The sequence below is a fragment of the Saprolegnia parasitica genome (genome assembly GCF_000151545.1).
Source record: "Saprolegnia parasitica CBS 223.65 unplaced genomic scaffold supercont2.5, whole genome shotgun sequence".
NCBI lineage: Eukaryota > Oomycota > Saprolegniomycetes > Saprolegniales > Saprolegniaceae > Saprolegnia > Saprolegnia parasitica.
In genome coordinates, this window is record NW_012156399.1 from 508,776 (window position 1) to 532,854 (window position 24,079).

General features: G+C 59.5%; 12 protein-coding genes across 12 annotated transcripts; 6 read left to right on the plus strand and 6 right to left on the minus strand.

The window, feature by feature from the left end:
* Positions 1-91: 91 nt before the first annotated feature.
* SPRG_19393 (hypothetical protein) lies at positions 92-2,738 on the plus strand (the record flags this gene model as incomplete). The annotated part of the gene is made up of 10 exons (XM_012340882.1): positions 92-344; positions 397-434; positions 481-676; positions 715-1,197; positions 1,243-1,352; positions 1,406-1,753; positions 1,799-1,844; positions 1,893-2,433; positions 2,499-2,618; positions 2,669-2,738. 10 exons carry the CDS (start codon positions 92-94, stop codon positions 2,736-2,738), a joined length of 2,205 nt encoding a protein of 734 aa, XP_012196272.1.
* Position 2,739: 1 nt separating this feature from the next.
* On the minus strand, positions 2,740-6,452 carry SPRG_02051 (hypothetical protein). Its single transcript, XM_012340608.1, has 19 exons — positions 6,099-6,452; positions 5,904-6,052; positions 5,697-5,845; positions 5,480-5,652; positions 5,331-5,426; positions 5,237-5,287; positions 5,090-5,185; positions 4,842-5,039; positions 4,587-4,793; positions 4,485-4,539; positions 4,348-4,436; positions 4,207-4,299; positions 4,078-4,160; positions 3,901-4,027; positions 3,715-3,847; positions 3,611-3,672; positions 3,444-3,560; positions 3,338-3,392; positions 2,740-3,283 (listed from the first exon to the last, which is right to left on the minus strand). Exons 1-19 carry the CDS (start codon positions 6,441-6,443, stop codon positions 2,823-2,825), a joined length of 2,739 nt encoding a protein of 912 aa, XP_012195998.1. The 5' UTR covers positions 6,444-6,452; the 3' UTR covers positions 2,740-2,822.
* Positions 6,453-7,383: 931 nt separating this feature from the next.
* Positions 7,384-10,363, plus strand: SPRG_02052 (hypothetical protein). Its single transcript, XM_012340609.1, has 11 exons — positions 7,384-7,636; positions 7,683-7,969; positions 8,019-8,218; positions 8,266-8,377; positions 8,426-8,623; positions 8,669-8,743; positions 8,785-8,958; positions 9,007-9,056; positions 9,101-9,265; positions 9,309-10,034; positions 10,090-10,363. The coding sequence occupies exons 1-11, from the start codon at positions 7,444-7,446 to the stop codon at positions 10,331-10,333; spliced, it is 2,424 nt and encodes an 807-aa protein (XP_012195999.1). The 5' UTR covers positions 7,384-7,443; the 3' UTR covers positions 10,334-10,363.
* Positions 10,301-11,376, minus strand: SPRG_02053 (hypothetical protein; the record flags this gene model as incomplete). The annotated part of the gene is made up of 6 exons (XM_012340610.1): positions 10,301-10,471; positions 10,522-10,662; positions 10,704-10,850; positions 10,900-11,038; positions 11,085-11,158; positions 11,206-11,376. 6 exons carry the CDS (start codon positions 11,374-11,376, stop codon positions 10,379-10,381), a joined length of 765 nt encoding a protein of 254 aa, XP_012196000.1. The 3' UTR covers positions 10,301-10,378.
* A 160-nt stretch (positions 11,377-11,536) lies between these two features.
* On the minus strand, positions 11,537-12,470 carry SPRG_02054 (hypothetical protein). The gene is made up of 3 exons (XM_012340611.1): positions 11,964-12,470; positions 11,770-11,906; positions 11,537-11,728 (listed from the first exon to the last, which is right to left on the minus strand). The coding sequence occupies exons 1-3, from the start codon at positions 12,398-12,400 to the stop codon at positions 11,556-11,558; spliced, it is 747 nt and encodes a 248-aa protein (XP_012196001.1). The 5' UTR covers positions 12,401-12,470; the 3' UTR covers positions 11,537-11,555.
* A 133-nt stretch (positions 12,471-12,603) lies between these two features.
* Positions 12,604-13,597, minus strand: SPRG_02055 (hypothetical protein). Its single transcript, XM_012340612.1, has 4 exons — positions 13,397-13,597; positions 13,161-13,337; positions 12,918-13,113; positions 12,604-12,863 (listed from the first exon to the last, which is right to left on the minus strand). Exons 1-4 carry the CDS (start codon positions 13,562-13,564, stop codon positions 12,640-12,642), a joined length of 765 nt encoding a protein of 254 aa, XP_012196002.1. The 5' UTR covers positions 13,565-13,597; the 3' UTR covers positions 12,604-12,639.
* A 121-nt stretch (positions 13,598-13,718) lies between these two features.
* SPRG_02056 (hypothetical protein) lies at positions 13,719-14,891 on the plus strand. Its single transcript, XM_012340613.1, has 4 exons — positions 13,719-14,140; positions 14,196-14,332; positions 14,383-14,716; positions 14,795-14,891. Exons 1-4 carry the CDS (start codon positions 13,737-13,739, stop codon positions 14,853-14,855), a joined length of 936 nt encoding a protein of 311 aa, XP_012196003.1. The 5' UTR covers positions 13,719-13,736; the 3' UTR covers positions 14,856-14,891.
* Positions 14,892-14,950: 59 nt separating this feature from the next.
* SPRG_02057 (hypothetical protein) lies at positions 14,951-15,892 on the minus strand (the record flags this gene model as incomplete). The annotated part of the gene is made up of 5 exons (XM_012340614.1): positions 14,951-14,998; positions 15,049-15,247; positions 15,301-15,483; positions 15,526-15,707; positions 15,758-15,892. 5 exons carry the CDS (start codon positions 15,890-15,892, stop codon positions 14,951-14,953), a joined length of 747 nt encoding a protein of 248 aa, XP_012196004.1.
* Positions 15,893-16,391: 499 nt separating this feature from the next.
* On the plus strand, positions 16,392-17,263 carry SPRG_02058 (hypothetical protein). Its single transcript, XM_012340615.1, has 2 exons — positions 16,392-16,770; positions 16,820-17,263. The coding sequence occupies exons 1-2, from the start codon at positions 16,421-16,423 to the stop codon at positions 17,112-17,114; spliced, it is 645 nt and encodes a 214-aa protein (XP_012196005.1). The 5' UTR covers positions 16,392-16,420; the 3' UTR covers positions 17,115-17,263.
* SPRG_02059 (hypothetical protein) lies at positions 17,234-18,413 on the minus strand (the record flags this gene model as incomplete). The annotated part of the gene is made up of 4 exons (XM_012340616.1): positions 18,228-18,413; positions 18,078-18,181; positions 17,627-18,028; positions 17,234-17,572 (listed from the first exon to the last, which is right to left on the minus strand). Exons 1-4 carry the CDS (start codon positions 18,349-18,351, stop codon positions 17,234-17,236), a joined length of 969 nt encoding a protein of 322 aa, XP_012196006.1. The 5' UTR covers positions 18,352-18,413.
* Positions 18,414-19,940: 1,527 nt separating this feature from the next.
* Positions 19,941-21,893, plus strand: SPRG_02060 (hypothetical protein). Its single transcript, XM_012340617.1, has 6 exons — positions 19,941-20,496; positions 20,549-20,629; positions 20,675-20,841; positions 20,884-20,943; positions 20,985-21,533; positions 21,587-21,893. Exons 1-6 carry the CDS (start codon positions 19,961-19,963, stop codon positions 21,844-21,846), a joined length of 1,653 nt encoding a protein of 550 aa, XP_012196007.1. The 5' UTR covers positions 19,941-19,960; the 3' UTR covers positions 21,847-21,893.
* Positions 21,894-22,463: 570 nt separating this feature from the next.
* On the plus strand, positions 22,464-24,072 carry SPRG_02061 (hypothetical protein). Its single transcript, XM_012340618.1, has 5 exons — positions 22,464-22,835; positions 22,888-22,977; positions 23,030-23,169; positions 23,220-23,338; positions 23,386-24,072. The coding sequence occupies exons 1-5, from the start codon at positions 22,528-22,530 to the stop codon at positions 23,884-23,886; spliced, it is 1,158 nt and encodes a 385-aa protein (XP_012196008.1). The 5' UTR covers positions 22,464-22,527; the 3' UTR covers positions 23,887-24,072.
* Positions 24,073-24,079: the final 7 nt, after the last annotated feature.

The following is a 24,079-nucleotide window of genomic DNA, read 5'->3' on the forward strand; positions in this document are numbered from 1 at the left end:
TAGAAATATGTTTGAATCGGAAAACAAGTACGTCTGGAGTCGTACCAGATTGGAACGAGGAGCGATGGAAAGCGCTTGCGCCGAGCCGCCGATGGCCGCCGCCGAGTATGGCCAGCATGCGCCTAGCCTCCTGATGGCCGCCGGGCCTGGTGGCAGCCAGCGCGAGGATGCGCATGCGATGGTGCCCCGGAAGCCTACGGCGAGCTTCCAGGAGATCCTCGAGAAGGCCATCGCGCTCAAGATCGTGCACCCGAGCGCGCTCTCCAACTACGTTACGAGCGCGACCGCCGTCATGACCTCCGTGGCGCCAAGCACCGTCATGAGCCGCATGGCGCAGACGAACGGTGCGACGACGTTGCAAGATCACGCTGCGGCTGCTCATGCCACGGTGCGTAGGACCGGCCCAGGGCGGTGCGGACAAGAATAATCTTCCCGTACGACGCGATGCGTGCGAGATCGCGCGACGAATGCGATACGTAGGTTGTGTCACCGGACGAGCTGACGATCGCGCCGACCTTCAACACGCAGCGCGTGCCCGTGAACCAGAACCGCATGGAGTTTGTCGACTTTAAGCAACTCTCGTCCGCGCTCAAGCGGCTCGCCATGCACTGTGGCTTTGAGATCCGCGTCAAGTACTCGTCCAAGCGCAACAAGCGCTGGGAGTGTCGCGAGCCAGGTACGATCCCGTCCTCCTCCTGTGCTCACGTGTCGAAGGGTGCACGTTCATCTTAAGCGGGTACAAAAACAAGGACGACCGAGTCCATGTGACGGACATTGAACTATCGCACAACCACGCGGGCGTCGTGGCCGAGCCCGTCGACGCGCATGACTCGGAAGGCACGGGCGACGAGACGAACAATGGCGAGACGCGCCCGCACGAGTCGCGGCTCACCCGCAACACGACGCTCTCGAACGAGCTCGTGCTCGCCGGCGTCTTTGACTCGGACGTCGGCCAGTCGATCATTCTAAAGGACCCGGAGGAGCTGAAGCTCAAGGACATCCAGGGCATTTTACTGAGTCAGTTCGGGTCCCAAATCTCGGCCTCCATGGCGTCCCGCGCCAAGCGCAAGCTCGTCGAAATGTTCTACGAGACGTCCAACTTGAGCTACCAGCAGCTGCGGCCGTTCTTTGAGAAGGTCGTGACCGCCAACCCCGGCAGCTTCTACGTCATGGACCACGTCCCCAACCCCCACGACGGTTTTCGTCGCCTTCTCTTCATCGCTAAAAATCCTCTCACGCTAGGTTCGGGCGTCTACGAGTACGGCCGGTGCCTCCTCGGCATTGGGGCTGCGATCCGATTCCTCAAGGACTGTGCGCCGGTCCTCGCCCTCGAGGCCTGTGCCATGAACACGGTCTGCTTTTTTCCGATTTCATTTTTTCATTATTTTTCATCCCAAATGGATAGGAAATGCACAAGTCGGGCATCCTCCTTGTGCTGAGTACGCGCGACTACAACAGCGACGTCATCTACCTCGCGCTCGCCCACGTGCCTGCGGACGACTACGTCAACTGGGTCTGGTTCCTCGAGCGGCTCAAGGCCAACGGCGTGCCGACGATTGCCAACGTCACGTGCTTCGTCTCGAACGGCGCGCCCGACATTGCGCGCGCCGTGAGCCACGTGTTTCCCGCGCAGCCGCACCGGTTCGTCGTCGAACACATGATCCCGCTCATCGCGGCCGCGTCTCCGTCGCTCAACCGGCTCGGCCCCGAGGTCGAACACCTCATCAAGCAAATGGCAGCCAGTACCAACATGGTACGCTTCCAAATCGATCGCACGAGGACCCACCCTGCGTTTTAGGACCAATACATGGACTCGTTCCAGCTGCTCTGGCGGATCGACAAGGGTAATATACCCATTCTACCTCGAGCATCGTCTTTTGACATGTGGGTAGATCTCGGACGGTACCTCGAAGGCATTCCCAAAGAACACTGGGTCGTGGCGGCCATCCTCAACCGCGGGTGGCCGCTTCTGAACGAAGTTGTGCTCGTGCACTGCGTGGGCGAGTTTGGATCGAGTCCGCTCGGGTCGCTGCTTCGGTCGTGCAACCTCGCGCCTTGCTTTTACCTCTTCCTCCTCTCGATCCAGAAAACGCTCATGAGCCGCGCGCTCACGGCCCGTGCGATGCCCGACCGCGTCCTGCTCCCCGCGCAGCAGAACATTTTGCTCAAGCGCACGGTCGAGAGCGGACGGTACGAGATTCAAGAGTGCCGGCCGCAAGAAGTGTACTTTGCCCAGTACCACACCGTGAGCACGACCTCGACCGCGTTCAAGCTCGTCAACATCGTCGGCCGCACGTGCACGTGTGGCGAGTGGCAGCAAAACCACATCCCGTGCCTCCACGCGATCGCCGTGCTCAACTGCCTCTCCAAGAACGTCCTCGAGTACGTCAACGAGTGGTACTTTACCACGTACCACAAGGCTATGTATGCCCGGTACGTTCCAAAATGTCCCATGACTCTTCTTCTTCTTCTGAATGACAATAACCAACACGATGCAGGGCGGCGCCGGTCGTGCCCGTGCCGCCCATCGATCTCAAACCCGATTTGACGCTCAAGGCGCCGGCTCGGATCCTCGCACAGCTCCAAGAAGCCCTCAACGCCGCCGCGCCACTCGACCCGTACGCCGAGATCGAGCCACGCGACGACGACTCTAATATATATTGCGTAGGTCGATGCGCAGCAAGCCCGGGCCGCGCCCGCGCAAGCGCAAGGACATGTCGGCGTCCATGACACACTAAACACACACACGAACCCTTGTACACTTGAGAGTAGATACTTTTGCACTGCTGTGGATATGATGATCATCATCCTAAACCAACAAGTCACTTGTTGGACTTGCCGTACCCTTCTTCGACGCCCGACTTGAGGTCCGCGACGAGGTGCGCGGCCTTGCGCGACACGGTTTCGAGGCCCGGCGCCGCCTTTTCGTACGTGGTCTTGGCCGCGCCACCGGCCACCATGGCGGCTTCGGCCGCCTTGCGCGCCCCGGGTTCCAGAATTTTCTCTTTCGCGACAAACGCTGCCCCGACCAGCTTCTCGGCGCCGGGCTCGAGCCACTTTTCCTTGGCGACCAGGGCCGCGCCGGCGACCTTCTCGGCCCCCGGCGCGAGGTACGTTTCGCGGACGTAGTCGGCTTTGGAGGACGCCTTCTGGTGCAGCGACGTCCACTGCTCCTTGCGCTTCGTCGACGACGCGCGGTTGGCAATCTCGTCTCGCGCAGCGCTCGACTGGTAGTCGGTCACGCGGTCGCCGTGCTTGTAGATGGTGTAGTCGACGTTCCGACCTAGCACCAGCCTCTTGTTTGCACTGCCGTGTGGTATGTCCGAGGACGTCGTACTTGCATCGCTCGACGCGACCACGCGCACGTCCAAGTCGCCTTCGTACGGCGCCATCTACCGTCGACTTGATATTTTGATACTTTTCCAAAGATGGATACACCGTACATAAAGGTCGTCCATTTCGACCGGCGGCCCGAGCCGCGCCGACTCGAGCGGCAGTTGGTCGGCCGTGAAGCGCATGAAGAAGAGGCTCGAGACGCGATACGTCTCGTCGCCGATCATCTAGGATCCATGATAGTACTCGTCGTCCAAATTGCACACAAGGGACATACGACCACATCGCCGCGCGCGACTTTTCCGAGCAGACTCGACGTGGTCGTTGCGTACTTGCTGCCTACTTGAACAGTGAGGAAGCCCACCTCCAGAAAGCCAGAACCTGTCGGCAACGAGACGAGACAGTCGGGCACGAGCGACGGTGTCGCAAACACCGAGTCCTTGGTGCGCGTCGTCTCGAACGTGACGCTGGGTCCATTGACTTCCGAGATAATGTAGTCTTCGCCGCAGACATGCTACAGGGTAGCGCCTCGTGAGTATCTCCCTCGCGCCATCCCACGCTTCGTACGACGCGGTCCCCATGCGCAAGGTACGCAGTCGCGTCGACGTCGACGGTGCATTTGCGGGATCCTTTCTCAAACGTGATGACGTGGCAGCCCTTCGAGACGCCTTTCGTGAGCGTGGGCCCGTCGTAGCTAAGGTGACGCCTCGTACTACAATACTGTAGTCGACAGCAACGACGCACCGCCGATCGAGCGCCATGCAGTCCTTGGCGTACAAGCTCCCGGGCTCGGTCGAAATGTGAAAGACTTCGCCGACAATCGTGATCTAGTGCAGTGCAAATGACAAGCAAGAAGGACGTCGAGAGACGCACCTCGTCGCCGCGTTTCAGGAGCCGGCGCAGATCGCCGTCGGTGAAGAGCACGTTGGAGCCGCGCACGATCGAAATGAACTCGCCGACGGGCGCCTAGTACCTCGTCGTTGGCGCGAGCGATGCGGCCCAAGCACCTCGTACCTTGTACGCACCGGCACGGTGAGCAACCGCCGCCGCCTTCTCGGACGCGGTCAAGAAACGATCGCCGATGAATTGCACCGCGACACCCGCTAGTTCCCACATCAACACACAGACGACATCGCCGCCATGTATTGTACCTGGGATCTCCGTCTCGACGAACCGATCGAGCGGGATCGACGTCGCCGTGAGCGGCTACGTGCCATGAGCGCTGAATATCCGATCGACATTTCATGTCCTACGAGGTCCTTTTCGTTGGCCACCGTAAAGAGGTGGTCGCCAATCTTGATCGAGTCGCCGGGCTTGAGGACGCGCGCCGCGTTTTCGTACAGAAGCACGGGCGCGTGGACGACGTCGGCCGCCATGTTGGGCTTATCGAGCGGAATCGACGTGGCACTGAGCCGTTTGAGAGGGTTGGTCGAGACATGGTAAATGTCGTCGCCGATTTGCTACATGGCAACAACATCACAATACAATACGTGCACTGGACGTCGTACGAGCATGTCGCCGCGCTTGACCTTGGCCATAATGTTGGCCGATGTCTCGAGCGTCGACTCGCCGGTCTTGAGCGTCCCTGTGCCCTCGAGCGGCGTCGGCGTCTTGGGGATGTAGACGGGCACGGACGTCACCGAGATGCCAGACCGCGGCGGCGTCACCACGTTGTCGCGGATCTCGTACGTCTCGCCGCCAATGACCTACGAGATTTTTTGTAGCAAAGGTCAGGCGTCAGAGGGTCCGGTCGTACGACGGAGCCGCCGACACGAAAGTAGGCAGGCGGTGGCGTCTGGAGAAACTCGACCGTCGTAGCGCCGGACGCGAGCGACACGAGGCAGTTGGGCACCTGCAGATAGAGGCATGGGTCGAGGTGCAATCGAAGGCCAGTGGTACATACCTGAATGCACACGATGCTGCGCTTGGCCACAAACACGGGCACCTGCTCGACCTACACGGATACAGAATACGACAGGCGGGATCGGACCTTGTACCGATGGTCCGACGCGGTTGCGGTCCAGCGGCAGCTGCGTCGCGTGAAAGCGCCGTGCTGGGTTGCTAGAGACCTTGAACTGTTCGCCTTGAATCACCTGCAGTTGCAAATGGTTCTTATGTTGTGTCGATGGACATGGCGTCGTATTACGATGGTGTCGCCGCGGTTGAGCGTCGCCATGAGTGCGCTCGAGGTCTCGGCGTAGCTCGAGTCGTGCTTGAGCGAGACGACGCAGTCGGGAATTTCTTCGAGGCCGCAGAGCACTTCTTCCAAGACCGCGTTCGGAAACCCAAGCTGCAGCGTCTCGTTGGCCACGTGGACAACTAGGTATGTGCATGACGCGACGAGGAAGATGACCATCGTGCACCTCGATCGCCGACAGCCATCGGCTTGGCGACAGTCCCAATGGGCTCTTCGAAGATGCGCGCCCGCTCTTCGAACGCTTTCGCCGACTCGCCAGCCATGGTCGCGAGGTCGCTTGCCTTCTGGACACCGAGCCCCACCATACCCACAACGCTAGAAGAGTCATTGGTCAAGCCATCGTCGCCACAGTAGTAGTATTGTGCAGTAGTACCCTTTGCCGACGGTCTCGACGGCGCTAAGCACGCCGCCCATGGTTGTCGGGACGGACACCTTGGGCATGGCCATCGGCGTGTTGTGCTGCACCGTCGATATCGAGAGCGACTCGCCACAATTGATGCCCATGTGGTACCCACGTGGCGACTACAGACCGCCGCGATAAGGTCGATCGGATGCGCATCCTGTGTACCTTGAGCGAAATGACCGTGGCCGTGAACGCGTCGTGCTCGTCGGGGCTGATCATGTACGTCTCGCCGTTGGCCATCGTGATGAGGTCGCCGCGGTTCAAGACGCTGCGCATGTCGGCGGTCGTGCGAAGAAAGGCCTCGCCATGGCGGAGCTCCGCTTCGAGGGGTACCGTCGTGCCGCTCACCTTGCGCACGGTGGCATCCGCCTTGGCCTTGGCCTGACGGTAGTACTTGTCCCACTCGACGGTCCCGATCTGGTTGCCGAGCGTGCGCACGCCCCGCGCGAGGTAGAACGCGGCCTTCTTGGGCGCCGACTCGTCCGCCGATGTTGACGTCCTGTCTGCCATCGTCGACCGAATTGCGAGGATGTGCGACAGTTTCGAGCGATCTGAAAGGGCCGCATCCGATTGGCTAAAATTACAACACGAGACGTCAATGGCAAGTTCTGGTTCTCGCAAATCATCGAGTTGGCAGCAATTTCATGCGCTTCACAAGATATTTCGCTGTGCGAAACAACATCTTTTCGTATATGCATCTGTGCATTTGCCCCAAAAGTGCTCGACACCAGTGCACAATGGAGAGACACCTCGCTTTTGGATTCCTTGTGCATCGTTGTACCTGTAGAGAGGCTGAGCCAGCCAGCTGATCGCATGGCCTCGAGGCTGGTATGGCTCAACGCATGCTAACGTGGATCGATCGATGAGCAAGGGAATCATTCATTTCAATGTATGGTGTCTACGACGGCCTCGGCACTACCCACTATTGTATCGGCCTCTGCACCATCATCGGTCGTCACGACGTGGTGAGCTTGCGGTTAGGACGCTTGCTGGTGTACAAGCACATTGTTCACACAGCGGTGTTGGGTGTTGATATCCACAGTCGTTTTCTCCATGATTGCGCTTTTCAGACGTCACCACGTTGGCGAAATACTACCATGGACGCCAACGACGGTACAGAGAACGCCGAGTTGCGTGGGAGGTGGCGCCTCGTCTTGGCTTGTCCGAATGGCTCGCTGTCAGCGCTGCACTGGGACTCGATTTTTAAATCATTTAAATGGAGGTCACCGGTCGGCTCGCGGGGCGCCGATCCGCGGTCGCAGTCGCAGGCGCGACGATGCAACGACCTCGTTGACGCCGAGAACGGTGGGGGGTATGGGGCGGAAGAGGCGGGCCGGGCCGGGCATCGGATTGGCTATAATGGTTTGAACCCTTGCATGTGATTGGCGGATAAAACACTTCGTGTTGAGCGCAAATAGCGCCAATGAGGGGCGCGCGCGCGTTTGATTGGGTGAAATTGTGCGGGAAACTGGCCTGGCTGGCCGATACCAAAATTCAAACCCAGCGCTAGATGGACCAGGTGAGCGGCCCGAACGACGACGCGCTGCGCCGCCACAAGGAGTACTTCCTCCAGTACATCGAGTCGGACGAGTCGCTCCTGCCCGAGAAGATCCGCGCCCTCGCCGACGCCGACGGCCAAGGGCCCAAGCGCCTCCTCGTCGACTTGAACCTCCTGCGCGTCTACGATGCGGGCTTCACGGCCGGTGCGTCGACTTCGCCGAGGTCGCGCATCATCTCACGCCCGCGTAGGCAGCGACGAGGCCAACATCGTGTCGCGCCTCCTGCAGCAGCCGGCCGAGTACTTGCCCGCGCTCCAGGACGCGGTGCGCGAGGCCGTCCTCCACGCGCAGAGCTCGTACAACCCCAAGGCCGTCAACACGAACGATGTGTCCCAGATCCAAGTCGGGCTCGAAGGCGACTTTGGCGCCCACTTTGTCACACCGCGCGGCCTCGTCGCGACCTTTCTCTGCCAGTGCGTGTGCGTCCAAGGGATCGTGACCAAGGTCTCGGCCGTGCGGCCAAAAGTCGTCAAGTCGGTACGCCTACCGATCTTCTTGAGGTAGCGCCAACCAAGTGTCGCGTTAGGTGCACTACTGCAAGGAAACCAACGTCATGATCGCGCGCGAGTACCGCGACCATACGTCGCTCACGGGGATCCCGACGACGAGCGTGTACCCGACCAAGGACGAGAACGGCAACTTGCTCGAGACCGAGTTTGGTCTCTGCCAGTACAAGGATTACCAAGTCATTACGATCCAAGAGACCCCCGAGACGGCGCCGCTCGGGTACCCAATCCTCCTCGTCTGCGCGCGTGACGCAAACCGCATTTTAGTCAATTGCCGCGGTCCTCCGACGTCATTGTCGAGTCGGACCTTGTCGACAAGTGCAAGCCCGGCGACCGCGTCCGCGTCATCGGTGTCTTCCGCGCGATGGCGTCGGCCAACGTACGTCGTCCATCCCGTCGGCTCGCGTATGCCTCACGCCGCGACTAGGCGGCGTCGACATCAGGCGTCTTCCGCACCATGCTGCTCGCCAACAACATCCAGCTCATGGGCAAGGAGGTCAACGGAATCGTCATGACGACCGAAGATCTCATGAACGTGCGCGAGTTTGCTAAGCGCCCGGACGTCTTTGACATCCTCGCGCGGTCGATCGCGCCGTCCATTTACGGCCATGCCGAGATCAAGCAGGTGCCTGTCGCCCATTCCGTTCGCATCTCAGATCGTTGACGACAGGCGCTGCTGCTGCAACTCCTCGGCGGTGTTGAAAAGAACCTCGAGAACGGCACGCATTTGCGTGGTGACATCAACGTACGATACTTGTTGTCTCGCGACGTCCAACCATTGAATAGGTGCTCATGGTCGGTGATCCGTCGACGGCCAAGTCGCAGCTGCTGCGCTTCGTGCGGACGATCGCGCCCCTCGCCGTCAACACGACGGGCCGCGGGTCGTCCGGTGTCGGTCTCACGGCTGCCGTGACCATGGACCCGGAGACAAAAGAGAAGCGGCTCGAAGCCGGTGCCATGGTATCGCCTCCGAGTTCACCATTCCCATCATCATCTCGGTTGGATTAGGTTTTGGCGGACAGAGGCATTGTGTGCATTGATGAGTTTGACAAGATGAGGTGCGAGCTCCGGATGAGATACAGCTGTTGACAGTGGCGCGTAGCGAGGCTGATCGCGTCGCGATCCACGAAGTCATGGAGCAGCAGACGGTCACGATCGCCAAGGCCGGGATCCACGCGACGCTCAACGCGCGCTGCTCCGTGCTCGCAGCCGCCAACCCCGTGTACGGCCAGTACAACAAGAACAAGCGGCCGCAAGAAAACATTGGGTACCGGTCTCTTGCACCCCTCGACGCTGCTAATGCGAATTAGGTTGCCCGACTCGCTCCTCTCGCGTTTCGATCTGCTCTTCGTCGTCCTCGACAAGCTCGACCGCGGCGCCGACCGGTGCATCTCGGACCACGTGCTCCGCATGCACCGGTACGTCGTGCCGGGCCAAGAAGGCATCCCGCTCTCGTTCGAAGTGAGCTCGACGGACCACCAAACCAACGTCAACGCGTCGGACGACTCGGTCGCGGACTCGATCTTCCAGAAGTTCGACCCGCTCCTCCACGGCAACGTCTCGGCGACGACGCACCTCAAGGACAACGGGACCGGCGTCCTGACGCTCGACTTTTTGAAAAAGTTCATCTTTTACGCCAAGACGCGCTTCCAGCCGCTGCTCACGGACGCAGCGATCGATGTCATCTCCGAGGGGTACGCCGAGCTCCGGTCGCAGCAGACGGCCCGGACGCTCCCCGTCACGGCGCGTACCCTCGAGACGCTCATTCGTATCGCGAGCGCGCACGCGAAAGCCCGGCTGAGCAAGCAGATCGAGCTCGACGACGCCAAGCGCGCCATGGCCCTCATGAACTACGCGCTCTACAACGAAGCGTCGCACGAGAGCGTCCTGCCCAAGGAGACCAAGGACGAGTCGCCCGTCGACGACGACGATGACATCGACGTGGACGAGGCCGCCGACGTGGCCCAAGTCGTCGACGACGAAGCAGTGGAGGACAGCATGCCGTCGCGCAAGAAGCGCAAGGTCGAGGCGCCCGCGTACGTCAATATTGTGTGCTCGTGACTCGGATTGTGATGCTACTGGTGTGCGTAGGCCTGCCGAGGACGACGTCCCCGTCGAGATGGACCTCCTCGGCCGCGTCTCACTGCTGCTCAACGAGATGCGCAGCGAAGAAGGCGGCGACGAAGACATGATTGCGGTCAAGACGATTCTGGCCAACCTGAAAAAGGCCGGTGTGCGCACCAGCCGCGCCGCGGTCACGGCGGCGCTCACGACGCTCGAGCAAGAGAACAAGGTCATGTACCTGCGCGGCGACGACGCCGTCATGTTCGTATAAGCTGTCGATACATTGATATTTGCACATGTGTTTCTTTTGCATCATCTATGGCGTCTTGCGCAGGGAAGCGAGTTCGTCCTTGATGCTTTCGGCCGCGATCGTTGCGAGCTGCTTGCTAATGGCCTCGAGCAGCAGCTTCTACTCAACAGGCGTCCGCATCGACATGCGATATGGTGGGCGGGCGGTACCTTGATCTTGTCGTCAAAGCGCAGCGTGGCCTGGAAGACATGGGCGTTGCGGCTGCACGTCTCGTCGAGGAGTTTTGTGTAGAGAAGCGTGAGCACCTCGCATATCGAGACGACGAGCTCGCAATAGTCGAGCGGAAACGACTAGTACAAATGAGGATCACAGCGCAAAGAGAAAGACGCACTATGTGGGGCGTGAGGAGGCGTCGGTACGCGGGCTTCTGGTTCCACTTGCGCAGCGTCGGTCGGTGCGGCTCGCTGAGCTCCTTCTCGCGCCCCATCGCCTCGGCCGGGCGCTCGTAGAGCGGGCCTTTTGAGGCGACCACGAGTTTCTACAGCGCCATGATGGTCGTCTTCGGAATCGTCTTGCGCATGGCCCACCATGTTTTGCAGCGTCGACGGTAAGAAGTAAAAGTCGAGTTCTTCCATGAGCTGGCAGCCTTCCAGCGCAAGGTGCGTTGGGTTGGTCATCTCGAGCAGCTTCCCGAGGCTCAGGCCCATGTAGTAGAGCTGGTGGCACCTACATTCACGGTGTCGTCCTGCGCACATCTATCGCCGCCAAGTACCTGCGCTGGAGAGCTTCCGGCGTCAGCACGCTCTTGAGGTTGAGCTGCTCTTCGCGTACGAGGGCTACGTTGAGCTACGCAGTGTCAAGTGGAGGCGCCGCCCTTTCGTGTCGCTTCGTACAAAGTAGCTGCGCCGCGGGTCCATGTGCAGCGCCTTGAGGTACGCAAAGTCGTTGCGCCGGAGCGTGACGAGGTCCTCGAGCAGCTTCTGCCGCTGCTGCGTCGCGAGGCGCGTGAGCTCTTCGACGTCGCTGCTGCTGCTGCTGCCGGTCGGACTCCCAACAACGTCCATCGTCGTCTGTGAAACCAGCCAGCCGGATATATTGTCGTATCCGGCACGCGCGATCTTTTCACTACTATCCGATCCAGGTATCCGATCCTGCCGTCGGATCGATCCTTGTCGATGATCCTCCGGCAGGATACCCTATCCCGAGCATCACGAGTATACAAGTCGATATATTCGTCGAGCGCCTAGTCGTCGTGCATCGGAAATGCATGCACCTCGGGCCACCGCGGCTGCATGCGGCAGAACCAATAGATAAGGGTGAGGCCGCTCAGCGTCGAGATGCTGACGCCGACGCCAAAGTTCTTGGTGTACTGCAGCCAGCTCAGAAAGCCGATCGTGAGCAGGACGAGCACGATACCTAGGATCGCTTCGTGCAGCAGTCAGTGAGCGCGGTCGTACCGGTGCGGAAGAGCGTAAAGGCCATGTGCCAATCCTTCTCGCAGCGCAGAAGCCACCACTGCGTGAACGGTGACACGACGTCGAGGTGCTCGATTCTGACGGCGCGCAGCTGGTCCTCGAGGTCCTCGGTCGCGTACCTACATTGCATCGTATGTGCGCATGAGTGCGGCGGTAGACGACGCGTCTGCGTGGACCTCGCGACGGCAATCTGGATGAGCACAACGATGATCATGCACATGATCATACACAGGACGCCCAAGGCCGCGGACGAGCCCTGCAAGGCCACGACGATCGGGTTGCCGTTGTCTGGAATCTGCGACTCGACGTACGCGACGCGCGCAAAGTAGGCGACGACGATCGAGATCTGCGAGATGTGCAGCAGTTGCTCCGTGCGAATGTCGATGAGGCAGCGCTCGTTCGCGAGCTTCTCGAGCCGCCGGACGCGCTCAATGTCTTGGAGCCGCCACGCGTGGCGCCGCCGCACGTCGTCCTCGCGCCACTGCTGCCGCTGTCGCACGTACTCGACGTCGTCGAGTCGCCACATCTTGAAGTTTTGCACGTCGTACGAGCCCATGAGCGCACTCACGACCGAGTCGACCGTCGAGAGCCCCTGCGCCTTGCCACTGTACATACCTACTGCGGCGGCTAATGGTACCGGTACGACGAGCTCTGCAGGCTTGCTGGCCGTGCCAGGTACGCTCGATGTGTGTAATTGGACTCGAACCCTTGCGACAGAGGTTCCGTGGCTGAAAACACGCAACTTGACCCGCGACCCTCCAGCACACATCAAAGCTTGCACCATGCTCCATGGCGCATGGATGAAGACGACCAAGACGACAGACAACGCTTGCGTGTTTCTAGACCATTACGCTAGTGCGCTCGGCGTGGTGACGCGGCCGTGACCGTGATGTCAATGGGCCCGTGCACCTCGATCGCAGGCAGCTTCATGAGGTAGCGCCATCGGCTCAGAATGCGGAATTGCCAGATGAGAATACCAATGGCCGCGACGATCGAGATGCTAATCGACGTCGTCTGGTACAAGTTGTATTGGACCCACGAGACGACGCCGAGCTCAATGAGGAAGAGCGTGACGCCTACACATGCACAATAAGCTTCCGATAAGACACAGTAGGGACGAGGTAGTATACCAGTTCGAAAGAGGAGGTAGCCGAGTGCCCAGTCGGTCTCGCATTTCTTGAGCCACCAAATGTGGAACGGCGAGTCCATGTCAATCTCCTCGTCCTTGAGGATCCGAACGTCGTACTCGAGCTCATGGGCCGAGTAGCGTGTGACGGCGAGGAGTAGAATCGCGCACATGATGAGCGAAATGACCATGCAGCAGATCTATGTGCGTGCGTCAGAGCCTCGTCAGACGGAGTAGCGTCGTCTACCGTGAGGGCGGAGACGCAGCCATAGACCGCCAGCAGCGTCAAGTCAATGTCCGTGGGCACGTTGACGTTGATGATCGAGACGAGCGCAAAGCCGCCGAGGAGCGCGCCGAGCTCCGAGATGGCCGAGAGCTGTTCCGCGCGCGTATCTGCTTGGCGCCGTTCGTTCTCGAGCTTGGCCTAGCATCATCATCCTCATCGTCACCATGCATGTACATGTACATGCCGTCGTCGCGCACCTGGATGCGGAGGCGGCGAATGTCTTCGATGCGCCACTCGTTCTCGCGGCGAAGGTCGTCCTGGCGCCACTGCAGCTCCTGGCTGCGCTGGGTCATGTCTTCGTCGCGCCACGCCTTGGCGTTGCGCTGGTCGTAGGACCCGATGAGGTTCTCCATGATGGACTCCATGCTCTCGTCGCGTGCTCCTAGCCAGATGGAAACTACCTCGATGGATTCGGATACATGTAATAGAAAGCGCAGATTCAATGTTTGCTAGTGAAACCAAGATATGCATGTCGCTTTTTTATCCAGGCAGCTCGGTTGCTCACACGACCCGAGTTTTCCTTTTCGCCCAAGCAGCATGAACGCGGTCGTCGGCGCCATGATGGGGTCCTACGACCTGCAGAACGCGCAGCGCTGGCGCACCGAGGACATGGAGCACCGCAAGCAAGAGATCCAGTGGCGCGAAGACGACGTGAAGCGGCAGCATGCGTGGCGGCTCGAAGACATTGAGCGCGAGCGCCGCCTCCAGAAGCTCGAGAACGAGCGCCGGGTTACGGACGCGCGCAGCGAGCAGCTCTCGGCGGTCTCGAACCTCTCAGCACTCCTCGGCGGCTTTGCCATGGTGGCCAACGTCGAAATCAACTTGCCCGAGGACGTGGCGTGGAGCGTCATGTTCCTCTACGGCACCGTCAGTGCCAGCGTCATCTTGTGCATGCTCTGCTGCATGCTCATGTGCACGCTCCTCCTCCTCGCTATTACGCGGTATGCTCTCTTTGCATGCATTGCATCCTCCGTACGATATACTCCTGCGTGCTAGGTACGCGTCGCTGGATCTCGAAAACGACTTGCGGCTCCTCGACTTCGATCAGCTCGACGTCGAGTCGCCGTTCTACGTCTGGTGGCTCAAGCGCTGCGAGAAGGACTGGCAGCTTGCATATGGCTTCTTCCGCATCGGTATTTCCTGGTGCCCTCCATATAGATCGAAACATATCGTTATCTTGTAGGCATCTTTCTCTTCCTCTGGACGGTCGCGCTAGTGGGCTGGGTTCAATTTGAGCGTACGATCTACGCCGGCATTGGCATGTCGGTCATCTCGTTCCTCTCGTTTGTGTTTTGGCAAGTGCGGATTGAGAGCAAGTGGCGTTACCTCCTCGAGTCCCCGGATGGCGCGAGCGTTCCGCCGTCGTACCAACCCGTCTCGGACGAAGAGGCGCGCCTCCGGACGCGGTCGCTCACCGAGCTCTTTGAGCGCGTCTTTACCACACGCAACCATACCAGCAACACCAATACCGGTCGCACCGCTGACGTCGACGACCGGCGCACTACCCGATACGGCGCGTACGTCCCTGCATCATCTCCCTGCCGAGACCCTACGTCGGTCGCACGCTGACCTGCTGCTTGTCCGTCGCTCCGTAGGCTCGCGACCCCTCGGCCGTCCCACGACGCTGCTGCCAGCGAAGCCCGTCGGCGGGTGTAGCCAATCAACAAGTGACAACACAATATGCCATGCCCACGTGTTGTATGGATGTATGATGCTTGCACACATTGCCGGTTCCGTTGCCGACAAGGCGTCTACAGGTTCTTGGGCGCGAGCAGGTCAAAGTACAGCTCGACGCCATACTACATTCATGTAAGTGGTGAGAGGTGGCGACGACGACACATGCTGGTACCGTGTTGAGGAGCGTCTTGGTCGGCTTCTTGTTTTCGTCGAGCTTGGGCAGACGCTTCGCTTCCTTGCCGTGCTCAAAGAGGATCATGGTCGGGAGCTGGATCGTCGTTGTCGCGTTCGTGTCGATCGAAAACTCTCTGGCGAGGCTCGGGTGCTTGTCGACGTCGACGCGGCCAAACTTGAGCTCGTCGCTCGCGTGCCTACGATGTCGTCCATCGTATTGCTCTTCCTTTCGTAGAGAGAAGCGAATTACGTGAGCGAGAGCTGCGCGAACATGGCGTCTTGGTGCAAGCAGTCTTCGCACCAATCGGCGTAAAAGTACACGATCCACTTGGTCTTCTTGTCGGCGCGGAGGCGGCGCTCGAACGAGTCGGCGCTCAAGTCGACAATCTCATCTGGACCTTGGTACTTGGGTACGGCAACAGCACAAAGGCCACTAGACATATGCAGCGTCGCCATCCGTCTCCGCTTTCTGCACAAGGGCGTACCGAGCCACGCGACGAGGTAGTAGACAAAGAGCGTCGTGTCGAGCATGTAGAAGAGGCAGGCGACGCCGCCCTTGCCGTACAGAAAGGCCATCGAGATGATCGCATCGATCGTCGACTTGTTCGGGTAGTTGATGATGGTGAAGCCAATGAGGAAGACAAACATTTGCTGCTCCTAATACAAGTGGTGTGGATGCGCCGTTGTAGCTAGGACTGTCAACGTACCCGCGTCATGCCGAGGTAGTCCTCGACGTCGACAACGCTGTCGCTTTCGTAGCCCGCGTAGCGCGCGCCAAAGTAGCTGCCGATCAAGGCCGTGTTGACGAGAAAGTACGGGTGCAGGAAGCGCGTTACGCCCATCGTTCGTCTCGCTTGCAGTCAAATTGCCGTGTGCCGGTCATAAGACGCTACGTTTAACCTACCTCTCGCCGCCTTTTACCGCACGTTAAATACAAATACGCCCCACCACAGCGCGAAGCCTCGCTCTCGTAAGCATGACGATGGCCATGCAGGTACGATGAAAAAGAAGCGCGAGCAAGCCGTGGTCGATGGATACATGCAGCATCGCCGCTTCTATCATGGCGATGGTACCACCATGGCTCGCGACGCGTGAACGACCAACCTGGACATCGAAACGGGTTGAATAAACGCGTCAAACGCGCGTTATACTTGCAGCGCGCACGGAGCCGAGCGTCTGTGAACGTGAGTCGAATGCGACGGCGGTGAGGGGGCGCGTCGCTGACGCTGGTGGGGTTGGCCGGGGGTATGAAGGCGGCGGCGCGGCTTGCCATTTGTTGCACACCGATTGGCTAAAAAGATCCTCATTCTAGTGTTCGATTGGCCTTTTTGCGCGTTACGACGTCACTTGTCAATACTGCTATCCGCACGATGGCGATGGAGGCGGGCGCGATCCACCCGCTCGCGATCGCCGTCGGCGTCCTGCTCCTCGTGCTGCTCCTCGTCCTCGTCTCGGCGTCGTCGCACCAGCGCGAGAAGCTCCAGTATATGGCGAAGAAGGCCTTCCGGAAGAAGCGCTCTGAGCCGCAATCGACCGCGCATGAGAGCGCGTCCGTTGTCGGTGCGCTGCCGTCGTTCGCCAAGGCCGCTGCTGAGACGGGCAATGCGCGCATGCTCCAGCGCTGGGTCTCGTCCCATGGCGCCGACATCAATGCGCGCAGCAGCGAAAACCTCACCGCGCTGCACTACTCGGCGCGGGGCGGCCACACGGAATGCATGAGGTACGACGCTCGATCGCGATCTTGCTGTACCTATCGCGCTCTCTACTAGAATACTCTTGGAAGCCGGTGTCCACGTCAACGTCGAAGATGAGCGCCACGTGACGCCGTTGCACATGGCGGCCGTCGGCGGCTATGGCCTCGGCGTCAAGTTGCTCTTGGACTACAAGGCGGATCCGTTTGTTGAAGATGCCAACCACAGCACTGCTTTGACGGTCGCCGAGGCCGGAGGCAATGTGGGCTGCGCGCGCCTCCTGCAGCGCGCGATGGCCAAGGCCACGGCCGCCGATGGCACCGACGCATCCAACCTCACGCTGCGTGGCGGTGCCCTCGACTCGCAGGTCTAGCTTGTCACTTTTGTTACTCGAGTCCAAGCCTGCGCATTCTATTACCCACCTACGCGTACACTATGCAAGGCGCATGGATAGTCGTGATGCAATCTCATGTTATACAAATATATCATAGCTTAGGCCGCGGCGTCGGCGCGGCAGGGAAGACAAATGTACTGCTTGACGCTGGGGGACGTCCGCGCAATGCCGCACGGCCGGCAGAGCATCATGCGGCACGTGGCGCAGACCCGGCGCTTGCGGAAGAGGCCAAACTTTTTGCGGCACCCGTGGCAGCGCGCCTCCTTGGCCTCCGAGTCGCGCAGGCTCGTGACCGACGCCATCGCAGACGACACGTGCGATGCCGTCAGCTGCGCGTTGCTGCTCGCGTTGCTTTGGCTCAAGCGCGGCGTGTCCATGTCGCTTTCGTTCTCCGTGCTACTGCACGACACGTCCGAGTTGGCTTTGCGACGACGCAGCTATAGCATCATCAACGTCAACATCAACCTGCGGATAGACATGCATCGCACTACCTCTGTTGTCGGTGTGGGCGGCGAGGTCGATGGCAGCCGGCGAAGGTGGTGGCGCGCGGTGGGCGCGAGCCCGAGGTAGCTGCGCACGACGAGCAAGATAAGGTGGATGCCGAGAAGCAAGCACGCTATCCTGGCGGTCGTCGCGACCACGGTGTCGACGCGTATCCTGAGCGAGTGCACGGTCGCAGCTGCAAACTCGGACCAGTCCATGCATGATGCCGACGGCGCCGCGACCGCGTACACAAAGTCGGACGGCACTTGCCCCGGCGTCCGCACGTGCAGGCGATACGTGTACTCGCGGCTGTTGTCGATCTGGGTGTCGTTGAAGTAGAGCAGCGGCGATGCCGCCTCCTCGACCGAGAGCGCGGTCCACTTCCAATTCATCGCGCGGTCCGGCCGACGCTACACACACGCATGAGCATCGCATGCACCATGCATGCGTGCGTCCTACCTCAAGCGTGTAGCGGTGGTCGGCGTCAGGCAGCGGGACCCAGTCGAGCGTGATGCTCGCGCACGTGCGCGTCGCGCGTAGCTCGGGCGTGGCCACGTTGGACACTAGTAGACCCATGTTGAGATTGTCGCGCAGTCGGTAGCTGCGTACCTACGAGGTAGCCCTTGGCCGAATCGATCCAGGCGGCGAGGCCGCTTGTCGTCGCGTGTGCTGGCGCCAGCAGGAGCAGCGTGGTCGAGGTCACTAGCGCAGTCGTGCGTCGCCGAGGTGGCATTGATTTCAGAGTGGCGGCGACCGACCTCTGTCCACTTGAATAATAATTTCGCGCGGCGACTACGGTCTGTATCGATCGCGATGTAATTTTATTGCACACGGTGGTGCCTTTTTTTACCAATATATGTGCTTTTTTACCAGATGAAGAATGTTTTCTACAAACATTAAGATATATATGCAGATGGTATTTTATTTGGTGCTGCACCAGCAACGACAACAAGAAGCCGCGTCTTCTCTTACCCTTGACGTCACACACGCGGTAATAAGCCTGGGTCATCATCATCCCTCCTGTTGACATGCACGATGGGGGTATGGTAAGTATCGTCCGTGTGTGCACTCACTCACGTACACTCGGATCGCGCGACCAAATGGCTGTGCGCCTGTCGACTGAGACGTTTACCAAACTCTTCGGAGAAAGAGAACGCCATCCTACTTCCGGTGGTAGGACGGTCGCTTGCCACTGCGCCCAAGAGGGGAAGAAGGTGGGCAGCCGGCCTCGTCGTTCGACATCAACTTGGGCGAAACTGGCCTTTTTCGCGTGTCGTCGTCGCGTGCGTGCCACGTCAGTGAGATATGCGTTGGCGGTCATCCGAACTTGACACGAAAATGACTAGATTTTTCCGTATTCCACAATACATGGCGTGATGTTCATGATGCGCAACTCAACTTTGTACCGAAACGGCAATCTGCCAGATCTGAAAACCAGTTTGGTACTGACTGTCTGTATCCATACCATCCCTAAAATCGTTCAATTGACAACATCGCAGCGAGACACCATCGACAACCACGTCAAGTATAGTCGTATGAAAGAGTGCACGCCAGTGAGCTATGCCAGCCAGATCTCATAAACATATTCGCCTCGCTTGAGCCGGCGCTCTAGTCTAAAAAGACACAACCTGTCGTGGGTGGCAGGGCACCCGAGGTGCGCACACGCCTGAAGCGTCCAAGCGCATTACGGCAGCGACGCCGCACTGGATGTGCCCGGCGAGTTTGACGAATCAGCCGTGCATGACTCTATAGACTGCAGGTTTTTGGCCGTGCACTGACATGATAGTTATCACACACATGTGTCGCCGTACGATGTCCCTCATGACTCATGATGGTCGGCTCAGGGCCTGAGACGAAATGGCGCGAAAATTTGAACATGCGGCTCGTTTTGTTGAGCTTCAAACGGCACAGCATGCATCCTCTACCTTCAGCCGCCAATTGTGCCTGGTTGCGTCCTCTTCCTTCAACCGCCAATTGTGCCTGGTTGCTGTTGTTGGCACGAGGAGGTGCGGCCAAGAGCCTCGCTCTGTGCGACTCTCAGTGCGGTGCATTTTGTTCTGAAAGTAATCCTCGATGATATCACCCTTCGTGTCCACTGGTCCAAGTTGAAGGCCGTGCATAATACAAAGCGAATATTTATCGTACATACAAATAGTCTGTCTGGGTCAAATAATATTATGGCCGAGGCTGGGCCGGGCGGCGTCTATGTACTATTATAATTCAACGCCATCAAGAAAGTACATGAAATATTACAATCCCATTGCAGGTGGTTGTTTTTTAATTGTCGCCGGCGGTGTCTTTAAATCCTTCTTATTCTTCAAAGCGGGTCGCCGTTCGAATTTATGCAAGTTTCTCAAGGGACGCCGGCGAGCTACGGCACGATGAACCTCACGCCTGGCTCCTTGACGTCGACGCCGTCGGTGCGCATCAAGAAGACCGGCCGCATGCTCTCGCTGACCAACATGATCCGCCAGACGAGCCAGCGCAAGGTCTTCAACCCGTTCTTGTACCAGACGCCCAAGCTGACCAACTACGAGTGCGTCAAGATCTTGGTCATGTGCATCTTGCTCGTACCGCTCCTTCGCATCGCGCTCGTCATCGTGCTCGGCGTGCCGATCCTCGTGCTCGCCTTTCTCGGCACGATCGGCCACAGGCGCGTTGACGAGGACGGCCACGAGCGCCCGCTCGCCAAGTGGCGCCGCGCCCTCGTGTACCCGATCCGTGGCCTCCTCCGCCTTCTCCTCTTTGTGCTTGGCTTCTACTGGATTGACGTCAAGTACCCTGCTGCGAAGCGCGATATGGCCAAGACGCAGCTCATCATCTGCAACCACATTTCGTTCATTGATGGCATCTTCATGGCGGCCCATTGCTTCCCGAGGTACTACGCTTGTGTCCTATTCGCCCCGTGCTTATGCCCGCGACGATGCTAGTGTTGCGATCCGCAGCGACATGGCCGACATCCCGCTCGTCGGCAACGTCATCCGCGCGCTCGACCCCGTCTTGATTGAACGGTACCGTGTCCATGCAGCGCGTTGTCTCACATAGAAACGGCGCAGGAAGACGGCCGCGGGACGCAAGAAGGCGTTCGATGACATCCGCAACCACATGATCGACGAGAACTTCCCGCCGCTGCTCATCTTCCCGGAAGGCACGACGTCGAGCCAGGACTACTTGACCAAGTTCAAGCGTGGCGCGTTCGTCGCCGGCCTGCCCGTGCAGCCAGGTCTCGCATCCTCTCGCATCGTTTTGCTTATATTTCTTCTAGTCATCTTGCAGTACCCGTACAAGCACTTTGACATTAGCTGGCCGCCGTCCGTCTCGGCCGGTACGTCGATGCTATGGAACCGATACCGACGTGCCTGCTAGCGTACTTGCTCTTCCGCATGCTGTGCCAAGTGCACATGTCGATGCAAGTGACGTACCTCGAGCCGTATTCGCCGTCGCCCGAAGAGCAGGCGTCGCCCGATGTGTACGCGGAGAACGTCCGCCAGTACATGGCGCAGGCCATGGGCGCCAAATGCACCAACCATACGTTTGAGGACGTGCGGTTGCTCTGCCAGGTCGGCGAGTACGCGGAGAAGCACGTGGTCAACCACACGACGATGGGCGAGATCTACCACTTGACGCAAATGTCGGTCGAGGAAATTGAAGGCCTCGTGCGCCGGTTCGCGGCCACCGACAAGAACGGCGACGGCCAAATCAGCTTGGAGGAGCTCCAAGCCCTCTTTGACGAGGACCCGGACTTTATCAAGCGGCTCTTTGACTTGCTCGACCAAGACGACAATGGGTCGATTGACTTTCGGGAACTCTGCCTCGGCCTCTCGACGCTCAACGCGGAGCCCAACACGCCCGACCCGATGAACGTCGTGAACCTCACGCGCTTTGCCTTCAAGCTCTACGACTCGGATGGGAACGGTACGGACATCCATGGCAACGTGCATGCGAATGGACAACACATGTGCACGTAGGCAAGCTCTCGCGGATGGAGATCACGCACATGCTCAAGCTCACGCGATCGCTGTCGGGGCTGCCAGACAAGGCCGTCGATGACCTTGTGCAGTCCTTTGACACGGACGGCGACGGCCATATCTCGCTTGACGAGTTCCAGCGCATGGCCAAGGAAAACCCGGCTATCTTGGACGACGTGGTGGACCGCCTCTCGGCCTTGCAGACGCTAGACTCGGCCAGCGACCATGCGATGTCGCGCGACCCGGCCGACCACGTCTAGACCCGAACCTGTACGCGAGCTACGGCTAAGATGAGCGCGTTGGCGACATACATATATGCTGTTGCTCGTGATGTGCTGCTTTGGGTGCCTACTGTCTGCATGTAGTCTCGTACATGGTCCTCTCGGCAGCCTCACACCTGGCGTCGCATGCTAAAGGGTCTACCTCGCGGCGTCGGGTCAGCGTCTCTCCCGGGCCACGTTGCCAGGTCCGTAGCCGCTCCCGGTTGCATCTTCGAGATTCGTCTTCCTTCGAAAGATCGCAGTCGTTGCGTAAAACGCATCGGTAAAACTAGGTAAAACCAGGTCAAAGACCCCACAGTTGCATACATTAAAAATACCCAAATGTACACCAAACAACGAGATTTCGCCGGTTGGAACGACTTGAATACAAACAAGCATTCCGGATGATTGCTCACACACCATTGTGGCATGCTCTAGCCGCGCTCCTGGTTGTGAACACGAACGGAGATCAACACTAGCATCCCTTAGCACGTGCGTTAAGTGGCGTGGGATTAGTCGAGTCCGCACCGGGCGCTTTTACGCCGAACGTTCAGCGCGAGAACGTCGATGACCATCACTTGTCATCGCAATTTGGACCAATCGGCGACGGCGAATTTGTCGAAGAGTACGCCGACTTGCAACGAAGCCGGGCCCATTGACTCAAATTCTCTTGAAGCCGCCATGATGCTCTCGTCCCCGCGCTCCGTGAGCGACGTCTCGATCGTCGACGAAGAGGACTACGACGGGCTGTCGTCCGACTGCTTCTCCGAGACGGGCTCGGAGGGCCCGATCGGGCCGCTCGTGGACCTCACGCCGCTCGGCGCACCTTCGATGCACGAGCGCAAGGAAATCCTCAAGCAGTACGGCCGCGTCAACATTGCCCGCGAGCGCATGATTGCCGCGCACTTGATTGGCTCTGCGCAGCGCCAAATGGTGCCACCGTACTTGGCGTCCAAGCCGCCGCCGATCGGCCGCCGGACGCAGAACCGGTACTAATCGCAGTCACTGCGCCGAGAGGCACATCTCAACGCTATGAGGTAGGTACTTCAACGATCACCACTTTGGCAACCGCGCGGCGACGGCGTCGCTCGACGAGCTCATGGAGCACATGGCGATCTCGGTCGATTGGAAGTACGGCGTCGTCGCAATGTAGAGCGTCGCAGCAGGCTCATGCGGCGCGTAGGAGCAACTTTCAAAAGCTGGCGCAGCCCGAGAACGAGGCGATTGCGGATGCGTTCCGGTCCGTCAAGGAGCCGTCCCACGCGCGCTCCAATAGCAACCAAAACCAGACGCACCGCGCCCGCCGCCACGACGCGTGGCACGGTACATGTCTTCCATGACGCCATCGCGTCACGCGCCTGGAACGCATGTAGAGGCCGACGACATGTTTACGCGCATCGACCGCCGCGCGCGGTCGGTTCTCGCCGCGTCGTTCGACGCGATGCACATTTACATCCAAGCGATTGAGGACGTTATTGTACACTTTGTGAAGGTACAACTCCTGTTCGGATAGCTCTAAACTGTACACGCGCTGTGTAGTGGAACGAAGTCATGTCGACAATCGAGCTGGACCCGGTCCTCGCCAACATGCTCTCGGGCCCGATGCGTGTGCTGGAGACGACGCCGGTCGTGCGCGAGACGAAGGCTGGCGGCTCGCGGACGCGCCCCGCCAAGCACAAGGACTCGGTGCTCGTGCTGCCGCTGGTCGAGTCGTCGTACCACCGCTTGCTCATCCACGCCGTGTGCCAGTTTTACGGCCTCGACTCCAAGAGCCACTTTGACAAGACGACCAAATCCAAGATCATGCGGATTCGCCGGCCCACGCGCCGACAGCACCATGCGGGCATCGCCGTCTCGCTCTGCGCGTTCCTCCTCCACACGTTGTATGCGCCGATGGACGACGGCGAAGAGGTTGTCGTCGTTGAAGAAGACGCGAGCAACCAAGACGAGCCTCTCGACGACAACCAGAGCGACTGCAGCGACGATAGCTACTGCGTCGTGGCCGCCGCCGACGCGCTCGAGGCCGTCGCGCACGCATGAGTGAGGGGTCCATGTTCTGTATACTACATGTGCAGCGTGAGACGACGTAAGATTGAGCGCATGCATCCTGTGCTTCGTACACTCAAAAGTTGGCGACCACCATACGTAATTGATTGGTAGCAAGCGCATGCGTCACCATGTAATCTCCTCCACGCTTCGAGACTCGTCATTGAGGGACTATCAGCCACGAGGC